The sequence below is a fragment of the Grampus griseus genome, assembly GCF_964374135.1.
Source record: "Grampus griseus genome assembly, chromosome: 2".
Taxonomy (NCBI): domain Eukaryota; kingdom Metazoa; phylum Chordata; class Mammalia; order Artiodactyla; family Delphinidae; genus Grampus; species Grampus griseus.
The window spans coordinates 118274686-118292782 of NC_139018.1; the positions used below are offsets into that span (position 1 = coordinate 118274686).

Below are 18097 nucleotides of genomic sequence, written 5' to 3' on the forward strand. Positions count from 1 at the left end.
CTTGACTAACTTTATGTATTATTGCTGTGCAATCCTGTCTCTTTCCCAAATCAGTGGTTTGGTATTGATTTATTTGCTTGTAATGATGCAAAAGCAATCTCCAAAGAACAGGTGGCAAGTGGTTATATACTGAGGGTTCTTGGCAGGTTTGGGAAAGGATGTTTTGCACTAAATGGTGACTATAAATGTCTCCTTGAAGACCCTCTAGGCGTTTGTAGAAGGATCCAGTTGATAGTACAACCTTAAAGGAATAAACTCCTAGCACACTGTGAACCCTGCCTTTGCAGAGATAAGCAAAAAAGACCAGCAGTTGGCTCACACAAACAACTTTTTACTGTTTGTCTTCTTAAAATATCCCTTTCCGTACTAATGGAATTTAGAGTAGCTTAACAGGTATGACTGTCTTTCTCTCTCTCTTTTTGTTTTAATTGAAGTATAGTTGATCTACAACGTTGTGTTAATTTCTGCTGTACAACAAGGTGACTCAGTTATACATATATATACATTCTTTTTTTATATTCTTTTCCATTATGATTTATCCTAGGACGTTGAATATAGTTCCCTGTGCTATACAGTAGGACCTTGTTGTCCATCCATTCTATATGTAATAGTTTGCATCTAGTAACCCCAAACTCCCAGCCCCTCCCTCCCTCCCCCTACCCACATCCCACACCCCACACCCCCTGCCAACTCCACAACCACAAGTCTCTTCTCTATGTCTGTTGAAGAGACTGAAAGGTCTTTTCAAATGTTACAAAAGGAAGTTGGTGCTAGAATTTAACAATTTGAAAACCAAAGGATACTACCCCTTAAATAACAAGTCCACTGCAGTGATAGAGTACTAAGATCTTAACTTTGGGTGTTGTCTTAGCCGTAACAAAATACTAAGACTGGCTGGCTTAAACAACATAAATTTATTTTCTCACAGTTCCGAATGCTGGCAAGTCCAAGATCAAGTTTCCAGCTGATTTAGTTTCTAATCAGGGCTCTTTCTGCCTTGCAGGTGGCTGCCTTCTTCCTAAGTCCCCACATGGCTGAAGGGGTGGGGGCTGTCTAGTGTCTCTTCTTATAAGGACACTAATCCATATCAAGGCCCCACCCTTGTGATCTCATTTAACCCTAATTACCTCTTTGTAGGCCCTATCTCTAAATATAGTAACATTGGGGGTTAACACGTCAACATATGAATTGGGGGGTTCACAATTCAGTGCATAGCATTCTGCTCCTGGTCCCCCAAAATTCATGTTCTTAACACATGCAAACTATGTTCAGTCCATCCCAACAGCCCCAAAGGTCTTAACTCATTCTAGCATCAACTCTGAAGTCTAAAGTCCAAAGTCTCATCTAAATATTATCTAAATGAGATATGTGTGAAATTCAAGGTCTGTTAAATCCTGAGACAAATTTCCTTTCCAACTGTAAACCTGTGAAACTAGTCAAGTTATGTGCTTCCAAAATACAGTGGCGGACAAGGATAGGACACACAATCCCATTCTAAAAGGGAGAAATCAGAAGGAAGGAAAGGATGATGGGTCCCAAGCAAGTCCAAAACCTTGCAAGGCAAATTCTGTTAGATATTAAGGCTCAAGAATAATCCTCTTTGACTCAGTACTCTGCCCTCCAGGCCCACTGAGATAATAGCATCACCGCTGTGGCTCTGCTGGGCACCCTGATCCTTTGGCTCTTTGTAGGGACCCTGCCCACATGACTCTCTGCCAGGGCAGCCTACCCCTGGAGGCACTGAGCAGGTTCCTCCCGGCCTTCCCAATCTGTGAGTAGGTTGAGAGTTTTCTAAATCTTCAAGCCCTGGTTCGTTTTTGCTTAACAATTCCTTCTTCAGTTCTTTCTCCCTTTGCACTTCACTATAAACAACCAAGAGGAAACAAGTCGTTCCTTTAACCCTTTATTTAGAAGTCTCTCAGCTAAATACCCAATTTCATTGCTCACTAGTTCTACCTTTCGCAAAATACTGGAACACAGTTTAGCCAGGTTCTTTGCCATTTTATTAGAAATCTCACCTTTTTTTCTATTTTCTAATAATATGTTCCTCGTTTCCGAGACCTCACCAGAATCACCCTTAATGTCCATATTTCTAGCAACAGTCTGTTCATAAGTATCTAGTCTTTTTCTATTATGAATCTTAAAACTCTTCCAGCTGCTACCCAATTCCAAACCCACTTCTACATTTTTGGGTATTGGTTACAGCAGTGCCCCACTTCTCAGTAACAAGGTCTTAGTCTGCTTGGGCTGCCATAACAAAATACCATAGACTGGATGGCTTTAGGAACAACAGAAATTTATTTCCTCCCAGTTCTAGAGACTGGAAAGGAGGATTCTATTCCTGGCTTATAGACAGCCACCTTCTTTCTGTGTCCTTATGTCAGGGCTTGGGAGGGTGGGGGAGAGAATATGTCACATTGGGGGTTGGGGCTTTAACATATGAATCTTGGGAAGACACAGTTCAGTTCATAGCTTTATTCTGTTTTTCATTCAGTGTGATATCTGAATTGTATCGGTCTTCAACTAAAAGTAGTCAGCTGACATGAGTCCAAATTCTGAATCTATCATTGTGTATTCCCAAACAAGTCATGTAATCTCCCTTGATTTTCACTGCCCTTCCTACCTTGTAAGATTGTTATATGTGTATGTGTTTATGTAGTGAAACTGCTTTTGTAAACTATGAAGTATATATAAAATATAATAAAACTGCATTATTGTTGTTAACAATAATAGAAAATTACTTCTCAACATTCTTTTGTCACTCTCTGTTATTCTTCATTAATATTAGGCACTAGCCTGAGCATATTTTTAATAGGCTCTGCACTTATTTTCTTTCTCATTCCTTCAAAGTCATAAACATCTTTCCTTAAAATTATGAGAGAAAGCTACTCATGTTACAATCCCTCAGAATTTTAGCACTGCCAAAAATTGGAAACAAAGTGCCTGATATTAAGGAAACAATGTAATGAATTATGGTATATCATCCCAATGGAATGTTTGCAGCCATTAAAAACGGTCATCATGAAGACTGTATAAAATCATGGAAAACATTTTTTGTAAAATGTCACATTAATATAGCAGAATACCAAATACTATGACCATAATATGCAAATAATTTCTAAATTTAGAGTGGTGAGGATTATAGGCAGTTTTTATTTTGTTTAAAAATGATGTCATAATGTCTTTTCATTGAAAAAGCTAAGGAATTGGAGATTTGGGATCATTTGATACTGAGCTTTAAATTTGTGCTTTACCAGCTTATTAGCTGTGTTACCTTGGCCCAGTTACTTGCCTTTTCTAAGCCTAGTGTCTTTATCTGTAAAATGGAGAAAAAACTTCATTCTTCTTAAAGCCATTGTGAAAAATCACAAGAGGCAGTATGTACATAGAGATGTATGTAGTGCTCAGAGCATCATTTGACACAAAGTAAGCATTCAGTAAATGGTAGCTATTTATTTTACCACTCTTCTTCTCATGTACCTAGAAAACACCTCTGTTTTCTTAAAGAATCCAGCTCTGTGAATTTTCTTCTCTGATCTTATTTATTTATTTATTTATTTACACCAGGTCTTAGTTGTGGCAGGCGGGCTCCTTAGTTGCGGCTAGCAGGCTCCTTAATTGTGGCATGCAAACTCTTAGTTGTGGCATGCATGTGGGATCTAGCTCCCTAACCAGGGTTAGAACCCAGGCCCCCTGCATTGGGAGTGCAGCATCTTATCCACCGCACCACGTGTACATAATGAGCATTCAATAAATATTTCTTGACCTTTCAGCAAACATTTACTGTATAAAACATTGTGATATCTCTGTTATATCACATTTAACAGAATACAGAAATACATATGAATAAGACAAAAACCTTGCCCTCAAAGAGCATATATTCCAGTGGGAAAGACAAAGGCATAAATAACTTTTAAACAAGACGGATAATAAAGGTTCACAGTGGTGTGGAGATGTAAAGATAAATAAAGATTAATGAATGAAAGAAGTCATTGTTAACACTTACCTCAGGGCCAATAAAAAAGGGCCTCTAGTGTCCCTTTCACACGATTCTTAGGGGTGAATACAGTGCATGGAGAGAACAGTGGAAAATTGAACCATGGAAAGATTTGGGACCAAATTTAGAGGCTTTGATTGATGAGCTTAAGAGGTTAGGCTTTATTTTGTGTTTTGTGGGAAACCATTAAGGATTTTTAAACAGAAAGATGACATAAGATTAATGATTTTGGAAGTAAACTGCAGTGGAAGAGTCCATAAGAATCGGAAGCAGGGAAGCCAGTCATTATACTATTGCAATTATCCAGGTAAATAATAAAGAGATCCTGAAATAGGACCATGGAAAAGAAGAGACAGGCAGTGAAAGAGCTGAGGCAGGCCGTCGACCATGTCTGGTGCGTGGCTGGATGTAGGATGAGGGCACTGTGCTAAGATTTCACGGAGGAGCAACCCCAGGAGGATGGTGATGCCATTAACTGAAATATGAATCAGAAAAACCAGCAAGATGAGCTCTCTGTGGAGCATGCCCATGAGATAGCCAAGTAAAGAGAAAGCCTATAACCAGACAAAAATGTGAGTTCGGTATTCAGAAGGGAGGTCAAGTTTACCTAGTCCTCTCATAAACTTGATTTAGTTCAAACTGTGGGAATGTATGAGATTGTAGTGGTAGAGTCTGCAAATTGGGAAAAGGCCCACAGAGCTAAGTGACCTAAAGCAGGAAAATTCGGAGAGGATGTAGCAAAGAACAAGGGCCCACAGATCAGAGTCCAAGATTGCAGAAGGCTTGAGCAGAATGAGGAGAAGGCAGGAGTTGAATCTCTGGTAAACCTCAAAAAAAAATACAATCTTGGTACTAGTGGAAGTGGATATCCAATGCAGTGAGTTAGTGGGAATATGGAACGGGGAGGCTGAGGAGGCAGTGAGCACACTGTATTTTTAAATGTTTTGGTGAAGGAAAGGCCAAATTGATTCCCAGACAATATTTAACGTTCAACTCCTGTTTCTGTGTTATTTGTGTCTCCTTTTATCCCCTCGTCACCATTTGGTGAGCCACCACGCGGTAGATTGGACCGTCTGTCTCTGTGGCTACACGCTGGCTGGCCTCCAGCCCTTAACTTCCCTGCTCTAAATAAAATCCACCTTGCTTTTGCCACCTTTCAAAGAATCTGGGTAGCCAGATTCTGACCAAACATGTAGTCTTCAAAGTACACTTGTCAACTTTAGAAGGGCGGGCCTTCGTCATTCTACACAGGAAGAAACTGAGAGCAGAGAGGAACAATTATTTTTGCATATCGTCATTAGCTTTATGGCAGGCTGCCTCCTTATTCCTATGTGGAACTTGTCTTGTTATATCATACCTGAGTCAATAGATTGACCCTGCTGTGTCTCAGTGTTATCCCTGAATGGACAAATGACAGCCTTTTGCCTAGAAGCAGGGTGGACAGTTGGTAAAATTATGACTCAGTGTCAGTGGGATGTTCTTTTTTCACTGTTGTCATGAGATCATTTTATAACAAACACTGCTATGTGAGACCACGTGAGAAATTGATGAAATTACCTCGAGGAAGGTGATGAAAATCTTTTATAAGCAAAAAGAATAAATTTCTGACTTATTTTTCCAGTAGTTCCAACTCTGTAATACTAGGTATCTTCTCTTTTTAAAGTAGTCCTGGGCTTTGTTCTCAGGGATAGAGCACACCAAGCTCAGTGAAGAGGTACACTTTCCTATTACAGCACTGGAGCAGCTTCTTTTCTTCCAGCTATGCCAAGAATCTTGTTAAAAGCTTGTAATAAAGTAGAGGTGAACTGTGGAGACCAGCATCTTTTATTGCATTTTGACTCTAGAGTCTCCGATGATCTCATTTAGGTGGATGCTGAGAAAGCAAGACACTAAATTAAAAAGCATTAATAGGAATAACTATGGTTGGTAGGAATTTACAACTAGTTCAGACTATAGGATCAGGCAATTAATTACTGGCTTAGTGACAAGGAAAAAGCTATAGAGGAAACCACTTTCATTATCATAATTCAACACAAATATGCCCAGCGTTAGAACTTCACAGAAAGTGATTAATCAGCAGCCAGCTCTACAGACTCATAGCCATCCTAGGTCAGTGTTCACTTTATTTCAGAGCTGAATGCATACAGAAGTGCCTTAAAGTCTCAACTGGAAATTGATTTAGAAAGGAGAAGTTTGGAGTACTCATGTAAACCTAGAGTCAAAATGAATTGTCTAGTAGGAAAAGAGAGCCATAGATTTAATTAATGAGGTGAGAGGACATAGATAGGAATTATAAATTGGGATTCAAATTAAGTGAATTCCTAATCTCGGCCCTCAGCAGGTTATTGAACTGTGCTGTGCCTCAGTTTCTCTAGTGTGATCATCCTGGGTGTCATTCTGTCAGCCTAAATTACTGGCTCAGGAACAGGTGATTACAGGTGATTTTCTTTTGATCCATATGCTGAGTGGGAGCATAAAAAGATTTGATGAGTACAAATCACAAATAAAATAGTAAAATCTTATACAGTTGCCTTCTTGAATTTCTCTTCTAGACTCCAAAATGTTTTCTGGGCATGTGAATATTTTTGCAGCAATTTAAGCTGTAAAAAACCTGGCCTACCTGCCAGGTCTCATAGCAGATTCCTAAAGCATGGAGTTCTGAGTACTTGGGGCCCAGACAGCATTTATATATTAAACACTTAATCCATTTTGAATATATTTGTAACAGCATTGAGTGTGTATAGGTCTTAGCTGTGTAGCAGCAAGTAAAGCAGTACTCCTCCTGGGCAGATCAAGGAATTGAGGTCAATCGGTGATCAGCCTGTATTCTTAGAGTGAGGTTGTACCAAATAATGGATATCAATTTAGAATTTGCCAGTTTTCATTCTATACTCTTTCCTGTATGGAGTTATGCTTTTGGGTAATGTGACAAAATACCACAGATGGTATAGTGTGTGTGTGATCTTCAGTGTTTCTCATTTTTGTCCCTCTACCATTCATTCCCTACCATATCCATCTCACTTAAAGTTGACTGAGAAACTGTAAAGTGCATAGTGCGAGCTGGAAATGAGAATCCCTGCTGATAAAGTGGAAGTCAGCTGAAGGCATACTAGGCCGACTGGGCCCATAATAGAAAAATAAAAGCTAATGTAGAATATTTTTGAAGAGTCCTGTATTTTGTAATTATTGCTTTCTTTGGGGAAAAGAGAAAATTGAATGGAATGATGAAGAACAGTGTCGTTTTGTGTGGTTTTGTGCAATATAAAACCCCTGAGCCTCCAAGGCAGCCTGGACTCAGCAGACAGCCCTCATTGTTCAGATTTTACTCATTTGTGTAGTCAGGTCATGAGTGTTTATTACCCAGATTTGTCGGCCATTACCCCCTCCCCATCACCTTGCCAACTTCCATGTGTTTAATAAAAGCTATGCATATATTCTAGCTGTTCTGAGTAAATAAGCCTTATGGCTACACCAGGTCAGATGTCACCTTTCTTAGTATTTGTGCAGACATACTGAGCATGCACTAGGTGCCTTGCTCTGTGCTGGAACCCAAAGATACAAATATCTGCTCTTAAGACAGACAAAAGAAAAATGTGATAGCTGTAATAACAGAGACATGTACATGAGATGCAGGTGAAACAGAAAGGAGGTTTAGGGTATATAGCACTTTCTCTCCTTGACACACATGATGCATGTGATGACTTTGAAAAAAGTAAGTGGGAATCCCTCAGGCATATGAGGGGAGAAGAGGAGCCTAAGTCAGAGAGAACACCTGGAGGGTAGGAGTAGGGCTCTGGCTGCATGTAGTTCAGTGTGGCAAAAGTGGAAGAGGGGTGAGAAATAAAACTAGAAACAGAGGCCAAGCCAGGACCTTATCCTGTGAAGATAATGAGGAACCATGAGGAAGTTTATCCAATTTTTTTTTTTTTTGAAAGGTGGCTCTGGTGACCACGTAGAAGGTGTATTTGAGGGGAATCACATGAGAGGCAGGGAGACCAGTTGGAAATCTTTTGTGGTAGACCAGCAAATGATAGTGGTAGCCATAGAGATGGAGAAAAGAGGATAATTTGAAAGTTATATGGGAACAAAATCAGTAGAAGTTGGTAATTAACTAGATGCAGGGAAGATGGAGGAGAAATCCAGAGTGAACTTCATATCTCATCTAGTTGTTGGGACAGATAACAGAGCCATTCACCAATAGAGGGCGTACTGGAATAACAGGGAATTTGGTGGGGAAAAGTTCAGGTTTGGTTATGTTGAGTTTAAGGCATCCATGGGACATACATTGAGAGAAATCAAGTAGGCCGTTGTATAGATAAGTCTGAAGCTCAGAGACAAGTTTGGATTGCAAATGTAGATGTGAAAGCCAGCAGTATATCAAGATGGCTGAAGCCATGAGCTTACTGAAGGGAGTATGTCAATGAGAAAAGAGGATAGAGAGCAGACCCCTCAAACACCAGCATTTCAGGAAGCCTTTGGGAGGAAGGTAGCGTAAGTAAGAACAGATAATACCACTCCCCATTCAACAACTGATTTATTCCATAGCCATCCTGTTTTGCCAAATGTCCACCTTTTTCCCCCACCTCCCTACTTTGTTGCCTTAAACTGAATATCTATTCCACTCCCCAATACTGAAAGGGCAGCAAGATGTACACCCTCTTTACAGGTCCCAGGCATCGTAGGCATTCTGAAGGGGTCAGTAGCATTAGACACATAACGCTGTCTTCTCCTTCCCAGCTGCTTTTAATGAGGCTTTACAGTCAAAGCCCCCCACAGTATACTTTTTTAAAGTTAGCTGTCTAGGTTGAGATTATTATAACAAACATAAATGCTTTATAATGGCAAATTTGCCTCAAAGGTATGCAGAGTAGTTACCATGAGCAACACAGAAAATGAGCTCCTGCACTGAAATGAATGTTTGAAATTAAACTTCTCAGGTTGTGTGAGAGGATCCATTGTCAGCTCTGTTTCTCCACTAAGATCAGGCTTGTGTTAAGTGTTGTATATTTTGACCTGGGTCTAAGAAGGTCTCAGGAGAGATTAATTTGGCTCTGATTCTGGAAGCATTTTTTCCCCCATTTTCCAACAGATGATTTAACAGTGGTTGAGGAGTCCCCCACCCCACTGTATTTAGGGGCTCTGGCCAGATTGCTTCAGGATGCTGTGTTCCACAGATAGGAAGCTTAAGGAGCTGTCAGATACTTGTTTGAATGCACAATTGATAGGAATCAATATTTCTCCTTCCCCTTCTCTGTTTTCACTCATCTTTATTAACTCAGACAAGCACTCAGTTTCCCCCAAAACTCTGTTTTTGTGACAACGTATTGTCCACATTGGTGGGCGTGGAGCCACCAGCTGGCTGACTGTCCCTTTTGATATTCTTCTGGCTTCCTCTGGAGAGGTAGCTCCAGAAGGTGTGCCTTGTGAGTGGGCAGAGAGGCAAGGGTCACTGTGCCCAGGATGGGCATCCCTTCGTGCTTGTGCTCCTCACACGAAGCGTTCCCTTTTCATGAATTAGGCATTGCCACCTTCGTAGAACCGAGAACTTGTCCACAAAGAGGACCTATGGCATATTTTACAAGATTCAACCTTTACCAGCCTGGTTTTGTTCTCTTGCTGCAGTCTCCGTGCAAACGACTCCAGGATCTTGATGTTGCAGCTCCCTCTAGTGTCACTGTGGCTCAGGCTCTCCTAGGGCTTTTCTTCCCATTCAGAAAATGTACACAGTACAGTCTGTCAAAATTGGCAGCATTTTAAATAGGCTTTCCCATATACAGTCAAAACAAATATGAGATGATTTTTCTCCCATTACAAAAGGGAATCTTACATGAAGATATGGGACCATTCCAGCTCCAGTTTTGTTCCTATTTCAAAATTTTGTGAAGGCTAGGAGTCCTGTGGAAATCATTCTTCTTGAGGAGTGGATCTTTCAGTTCAAGCCAGCTACACTTTGTAAGGAAGGAGTATGAATTCCTTTCAAGAAAAGTAAATAAAAATGGGAGGCCAAGAAGAAGTTACTTTGATCTCTGCTAGAGAAAATACTGGGTAAGGGAAGAAGGAAAAAATACAACAACCAGCTGGAAGAACCCTGTCCATTTGTTCTGAAAAGAGTGGCTCGTTTTCTGAAATGACTTTTGGACTAGAAATTTATCATCTGAAGAAAAATGGCTACTATGTGGTACATAGAATAACATAATACTCCTACCTAAATTAACATCATCGCAGGCTCCATAATAAAGATTTATGAGATACTCATCATGTGAGAAATCCTATTATGGAGATCTCCATAGGTCTGTGTTTTGGTTGTAACTGTTCTCATGGTTATGAGCCAATCAGAAGCCCTGGTATTTTGTTTTCCTCTTTCACACTCCAGTCTTCTCCCTTTCTCCTTTGCCCTTACAACTAGAGTGACCCATTATTCTCCAGCCTGTCTACATATTGTAAGATGAAGAGATAAGGAAGTGCTGCCTCCTCAGCTTGACTATTTAGGCAGACCATTTTCCTTCAGAGCATCCAAAATGACTGAACAATTTATCATTTCTTCTTTGTAAATCACTTTGAACTTTTATCTCAAGTTGATCTGTGAAGCTAAACATAAATTCTTGTTGTAGGATCCATGCTCTTGTCTACTGACAAAGCTCTAGGATATCTTATATAAACGTGTGTGTGTGTGTGTGTGTGTGTGTGTGTGTGTGTGTGTAGATAAAATTAGAATAGAAATAACAATTAGAGTATCATCTCTGCTTCTAATGCCAAACCACAAGGTGGCAAGTTTTTTTCAGTGCAACTTGGCATAGTGAAAACTACAGTTGGGCCAAACACTTCTCTCTCTCTTAGCCTTAGGTTGTCCCGTCTTAGATCAGAACATGCTGTTGATCTTGACTTGTTTGTCAGGGCTGACCTGGCATGGAGGTGTGAAACTTTAACGGTCCCTCTTTAGCTGCCCTCTGTGAAACCTATGGTCAGAGAGCCTCCTTGCTGAGGCTAGTAGCTCTCAGACTCAAAACAAAGATGCATTTTTCTATCTTGCTCTCTTTGTTCGAAAAAATATGAGGATTCTATAATGCATCATTTTAGCATTTACAAATTGTTAACTGTTTTGTTTTTTTTTTTGCGGTACGCGGGCCTCTCACTGCTGTGGCCTCTCCCGCTGCGGAGCACAGGCTCCAGACGCGCAGGCTCAGCGGCCATGGCTCACGGGCCCAGCCACTCCGCAGCATGTGGGATCCTCCCGGACCGGGGCACGAACCCATGTCCCCTGCATCGGCAGGCAGACCCCCAACCACTGCACCACCAGGGAAGCCCTGTTAACTGTTTTAGTCATTATGAATGTTACATTTGTACAGCTTTGTAGTTTACAGATATGCTCTACATACTTGATCTCATTTGATTCTCATAATTGCCCTGTGAAGTAGATTTCAGTATTCTTTATATTGTCTCCTTCATTAGAAAGACTGGGACCCAGAGAAATTAAGAGAAATGCCCAAGGTTACACAGCTAGTAGCGAGGCTAAATGCTAGGCCTCTCAAGTCTTTGGTGAGTGTCCTTTCTATAGGATGACAGTTAGAGTTTAACTACACAGTCTAATTCAGCCAAATTCAGTGGTATTTGATTGACTTTTCAAAGGCTGAGGAGTTGGGACCTTTGAACTTTCATTCCAGTAGGCAGTGTGATATTGAGCAAATTATTAAAACTGGAAATGGGGTTAATGGTACCATGTCCTGGATCTAACTCCCATACAAATAAGTGATGACTAGTATAGGATTTTTAAATACCTAGTGACCTATAAATATGAAATATTGCCAACAGTATAGTATAGAAAGATTTCATGTTGTGACTAACGAGCGTATAGGATTATATATTATACCGCATGTGCTGAGACTTTGAGAGCTTTCCAAAGATAATACTTTCCCAAAGATATATGTTTGAACTTGAACTCAGTCTGGGGATATCTCTGTTTTAAGACCAGAAGGTTGCTTAAAGAAGAGATGCTTACTGTGCCCTCAAACTTATTAGGTAGGTGGTAGAAGACTTGAAGAAACTTGTTTTCAGACCTCTGTGTGTGTGTGCGCGCGTGTGTGCATGCGTGTGTGTGTGTGGCACTGAATCACTCATGTCAAGTCTCTAACTGTAATAAATATGTATAAATACAGTAAATGAGAGAGGGATGTTCCTCTCTCTTGAGACTCCTTTGCCTTTGGTCCTTTTTCTTTTAATATCTATTTGAATGGAAATCAGAGCATGCTGCTTCTCCGAACTGAGAACCCATCAGCGTCCTCCTAAGACGTACATTTTTCTTTTTAAATAGAAATGACTAGAAAAGCTTTTTAAAATTTGCATTTCTGTGTTACTGCAATAAACGGGCAAATGTAAACACTACAGAGCACCTGTTGCTGGGAGGCTTTGGTGTTTGTCAGATGCAGCAGTGTGCTCCTGCTGGGGAGGAAGAGTGGCAAGTGTGTACCTGGTTCCCAGGGTCGTGGAGGATCTGTCTGGACTAGACTATTATGATCTATGAACTAGTGTTGGAGACTCAGCCTTCCGTTGTCAACTTCTCATATCATATCATGAGGAGAATCCCTTTAGGGGTGATTTTATTTACTCTTTGCTTTTCTAACCCTTTCAGACCAGAAATACAATAGTTGTTTTAGTATGTAGAACTCTTGGCTAATGTTTTTGATCAAGCAACTCTTCCTTGATCCGTAACCACTTAAGGTCTCTTTGAGAGGGCTTATTGCTTGAATATTAGGCCTTCAGTGAGGCCTGTTAAGAGAAAGTGTAAAACTCAGACTCCTGCCATTGAAATGTTGGCCTTGCTCTGACTAGTTGAGACCAACGATTCTCTCACTCTTTCATCTCTACCCTGCCAGTGAACCATGAGTGCCTGAGTTGTGACCATCACCATGACATTCGTTAAAAAGTTAGGAAAACCCACAGTTTACCTGGCCAATTGTATGTCACTCTCCTGACCGGTGATGTAATAAGGTATTCTGGCCTACTTTATGAGCCATTTATTGAGCTGCTGTATAAGTCTAGGCTGTAAACCTCCACAGAAAGCGGGTAGAAAATGACTTTTTGTTGTTCAGTTTTCTAGATGAGGGGCAAGGTACAGTGGAAAGAGGAAGCTTTGGTGTTAGACAGACTTAGGTTTGCAAACTGGTGACCCTGGGGTTTTTTTGTTTTGCTTTGTTTTGGTTTTGGTTTGTTTCTTTAATTCTTAGGTCCTCCGCCTACTTTGAAGAGTTAGTGTAAGGAGTAGAGATAATACACATGAAGTTAAGCATGTAGACACTGTTGCTGTCACTCAGCACAGGATTGCCAAGACCCTTTCTGAAGACTCAGCTCTTAACGCTGTGTCTTCACTGCAACACTGTTGCCTTTGCCACTCCAGACTCCCACCAGTCACCTTCCAGGTAACACTTCTTTACACATCATAAGCCTTATTATGAAAGTGTGCATTTTAAATTGTGTTCTTTGCTTTCTTCTTACAGATCTGTAAGAGCAAAGCTAAAGAATCGCAGCAGTATTATCACAGCTTGGCTGTCCGGCAGAGTCTGGCTGTCCATTTTAACATCCAACAGGACTGTGGTCACTTCCTTGCTGAAGTTCCTAAACGTCTGCTTCCCTGGGAGGACCCTGATGCCCCGGAAGAGGAAGAGGATGAAATGGAAACGACGGAAGAGGTGAAAGGAGAAACTGATGGAAAAAGCCCAGAGCCCAGCTCTGAAGCAGAGTCATCCCACAAAGAAAGCCAGGCAGTCGTTAGCAGGAAGCAGAGAAGCCACGTCGTGGTCATCACCAGAGAGGTTCCCTGTCTCACCGTGGCCGACTTCGTGCGAGACTCTCTAGCGCAGCATGGGAAAAGCCCTGACGTGTATGAGAGGCAAGTGTGTCTGCTGCTCTTACAGCTGTGCTCCGGCCTGGAGCACCTCAAACCCTACCACGTCACTCACTGCGATCTGCGTCTGGAGAACCTGCTACTTGTCCACTACCAGCCCGGGGGACCCGCCCAGGGCCTTGGGCCTGCGGAGCCCAGCCCCACCTCTTCTTGTCCCACGAGGCTCATAGTAAGCAATTTCTCTCAAGCCAAGCAGAAGAGCCATCTGGTAGACCCTGAGATCCTCCGGGACCAGTCCCGCCTCGCCCCAGAGATCATCACAGCCACCCAGTATAAAAAGTGTGATGAGTTCCAGACAGGCATCCTCATCTACGAGATGCTGCACCTGCCCAACCCCTTCGATGAGAACCCAGAGCTGAAGGAGAAGGAATACACTCGAGCAGACCTGCCTCGCATCCCACTCCGCTCCCCCTATTCCCGGGGCCTGCAGCAGCTGGCCAGCTGCCTCCTGAACCCCAACCCTTCTGAGCGACTCCTCATTTCAGGCGCCAAAGGCATCCTCCAGTGTCTGCTCTGGGGCCCCCGGGAAGGCCTCTTCCAGACTTTCACTGCCTCCCCCAGCCCAGTGCAGAGGAATGCCCTGCTCCAAAACTGGCTAGACATCAAGCGAACACTGCTCATGATCAAGTTTGCTGAGAAGTCCCTGGACAGGGAAGGTGGCGTCAGCCTGGAGGACTGGCTTTGTGCTCAGTATTTGGCTTTTGCTACTCCAGACTCCCTCAGCTGCGTCGTGAAAATCCTGCAGCCCCGTTAACATGTCCCAGTTGCTGCTCTTACTTCATTGTCGCCTTCTTCAAGTGGCTCACATACTTCCTCTTCCTAGTACTCACACAGAATTCGAGGAAAGGGGAGAGACGAGCCTTCCATCCCCATCCATGAACAGATGAGTCCACTCTGAAAGGTTGTCCTCAGCTCTAAATCCAGTGAGACGCTGAGTCCCTCTTAATTTCACAGAAAGTCAGCCGCACAAACACGCAGCTGCCTTCCATGGGAATGCCTTCCGCCCTAACTGTCCCCCAGATGCAGGGGAAGTGAAGACATGTCCTTGAAGGGACAGCTCCTCTGGTTTGAACTCAGTGAGCTGGGTCCAGTTCCTCCATAATTCTGAATAGCCCCTATCTTTTTAACACCGTGTATTTATTCTCACTAGCAATAGACGGATTTAACCAGTCCTTACCACCATCCACTAAGCTCTCACAACAGACTTTCTTCCTTTAAAGGATCAATAACTGACTCTCTTACCAGGCGGAACTGCCATCCTTAGCATCAGCCCAGTTTTGGTTCCGGGGACTGTATCCTTTGTTCCAGGAGGAGTAGAAGGACGAGGAGAGATCCCACCCTCTGGGTCATGAACCCATTTTCATTTCTATTATCGATAAGTGTGTGCACTGCATGGAGGGCGGCCCTAACCGTCTCCCCTCTGCTGCCACTGCCTGATTCTCCTTCACCTCTACTCTCTCCCCACTTGCCAATGAAGTTTGGGTTTATCGGCCACTTGTGGCCCATTACAGAGCTGACCCAAGGTGGTGTCACCAGTGCCTCAGCAGGGTGGAGTGCAGTTCAGATCTTATAAATAGCTGGCAGGACACAAGGAGATGATTTTCCTGCATGTGCAATTCTCTAGGGGACATCAGGGGGACAGAGTTTAAAGTACTGTTCTTTGATTACTGTCAGAGCTGTCAACGTTGGCAGCCAGGGCTGCCGGTGCCCAGATCACAGTTTTCCCTCGAGCAGTAATTGGCCAGCTTCCTTCTGTCAGTAGCCAGCGTTAACTAGTCTACCAAATGCTGTAGACAACAGCCCTGCACGAAACGGCTGTCAGTGGAGCTGTAACGTCTCCTTAGAGGGCATGGCGTGGCTGGCTGTTAGGACGGCCAGAAGGCAGGGGAAGGGGAGAAGGCCGCTGATGAGACTGCTGACCTCCTCCCCAGAATGCCGGCCTTTTCTAGAGAGACTGCCTCCCAGTGCACAGGCACATTGCTCCTTGTGACCCTCTGAAATGGCTCTGGAGGACAGCTCCCAGGGAACTTGGATTGCTGAGGTGGGTGGCTGAGAGCTGTTCACCGCACGTGGGGTCTGTGCTCCTCCTCTATGGATATATGTGCAATTTTGGTATGTATTTTTTTTTAGCTGTATATACAATGTTTATGTTGCGACTTCACCTGAAGCAATATCTCCAGAAACCCTCCCCTTCTTCCCTTGGCACATATTTGAGCTGAGTGACGAGTGTTCCTTCCACCGGGGTGTGTGCGTGTGTGTGTGTGTGTGTGTGTGTGTATGTGTGTGTGTTTTATTCAAAACTGTGAGTATCTGTTCTGTTTACTTCAACCTTGAAATCCCAAGAGTCACTCAGACAGTGTGAGAGTGTGTACACGTATGTACCCGTGTGTGTGCACATGCACGCTGGAAGTAGAGGCCAGGCCTCTGGGGGAGCAACCTGTGGCAGGGTTGATAGACGCGTTCTCTGCACTGGTTGGTGAGACAGCCCTGGGCCCCTCATCTACCGGTGCAGAATTTGTTAAAGCCAAGCCTGATTGTGCAGTATTACTTAGATAGCACGTTAGTGGCCTTTTGGTAATTTCTAAACTTTTAACATTATTAACAACCTTTCATGTGATTCACCTATATCAAAGAGGATCAAGAAAGGAGAAGAATGTATTTTATTGTGCTCTTTTTTGTTTCTTTTTCTTTTTTTTTTTTAGAGAATGGGACATGTGAGACTCCCTATGGAACATGTGCCTGTCCTCCTGGCCAGCAGTACAGGACTTCCAGGGAAGAGAGCTGGTTGGCCCACAAAGAGTCTTGTCTCCTCTGGCCAGAGTACAAGGCTCTGCCCCTAGGAATGGCCACAAGGTGGGCATGCCGCTGCAGGCCAGCAGTCCACTCTCTCTCTCGGTGTCCTGTGACATGACCACACCTTGCCTAGCAGGCTGGTGTTCGGTTCACCTTAGCATAGCCCACGTGCACATAACTCCCTGCCCAATTATACACTGAAGTGGCAGTGCACAGACCACTGACCCTGTCAGCCAGCACGTTCCCTTAGCAGCCCCCCTCCGTGGTTTGCATATTGAGACACTTTCTCAATGTCACTCCCGTGGTGCCTTGCCCATGTAAATTTGAATGTTGACTATTTAATGAGGTTTCATATTTAATGAAGAATGTTTCCTGGTCCCTCTATTTGTTCTCTAGGTATCCTCCCTCCCCCACCACACACACTTTTTTTCTCTGTTTCTGTTTTGCCTTGGACCCAGTCTTCTTCATTTTAACTCTATAGTATTATAATCATGGACACCCTCCACTACCGTTATCTCATAGCACTGGCAAACCAAGCACCTCTTCACATCAGATGTGTTTAGTACTGTTTTCATATTCAGATTTGTTAAGGGCAAAAGAGTAATGCCAACTAGTCAGAGAAGGGACTCAGGCTTCCCTGAGACAGGTGGCTAGATTAACAGCTCTCTGAGTGAGGGCCAAGGAATGTAAGGTGGGGAGGGAAGAAGGTGTTACAGGTTAGAGCAGAATAGGCAAAATAACCTTATTTCTAGGCAAGAAGTATTTACATCAGGTGGTCCTCCAAATATTTTTCCAAATATGATGAAATTCAGTCAATCTCATCTTATCACAAATATTTTACATTTCCATTTTAATTGTAGTAGGAACTTCGAATACATTCATCAACTGGAAAGAAATCCCGCCCTCAGACACAGACAGACATACATACATATTTATATATATATATATATATATATATATATGAGTTTTGGATTGTGACTAGTATAGCACTTTGTTTTCTCAAGTAATGTCAAGTTATTGTCTTCAATACTGATTGGATTTTTTCTCTTCTATTGAAATTTATACTATAGATTCTTCCATTTATATTGAGAATTTGAACAATTAAGCCGCTATTGGAACTTTTCCTTAAGCCACATGAGCAAGAATAATCTCTCGTACACATTTGGGTACTAGAGAAACAGGACAATGGCTGGAGTAGCCAAGACCAAGACTGAATGTACAGCAGAGTGCCTTGTTAGCATGATAACCTCGTCTGGGAAGGAAGGGAATTAGATGTTCCACAGGAAGGACGGGGGCTGTGAGAGGGCTCTTTTGCTAGCCTGAGGAGAGCCCCTTTGGTGTACTAGTGTGATGCCCAGAAGCTAATTCATCAAGAATAACAGCAGGATGGGGAAAAGAGCAGTTGCAAC

The 18097-nt window shown here is 42.7% G+C and overlaps 1 protein-coding gene across 1 annotated transcript in view; it reads left to right on the forward strand.

The window, feature by feature from the left end:
* The window catches only part of PEAK1 (pseudopodium enriched atypical kinase 1), a 162245-nt gene extending 146551 nt beyond the window's left edge, over positions 1 to 15694 (forward strand). Inside the window, exon 6 of the mRNA XM_082647227.1 lies at positions 13489 to 15694. Coding sequence (XP_082503353.1) covers positions 13489 to 14649 — 1161 coding nt within the window. The 3' untranslated portion in view covers positions 14650 to 15694. The remainder of the gene's footprint in view (positions 1 to 13488) is intronic.
* The last annotated feature ends 2403 nt before the right edge of the window (positions 15695 to 18097 follow it).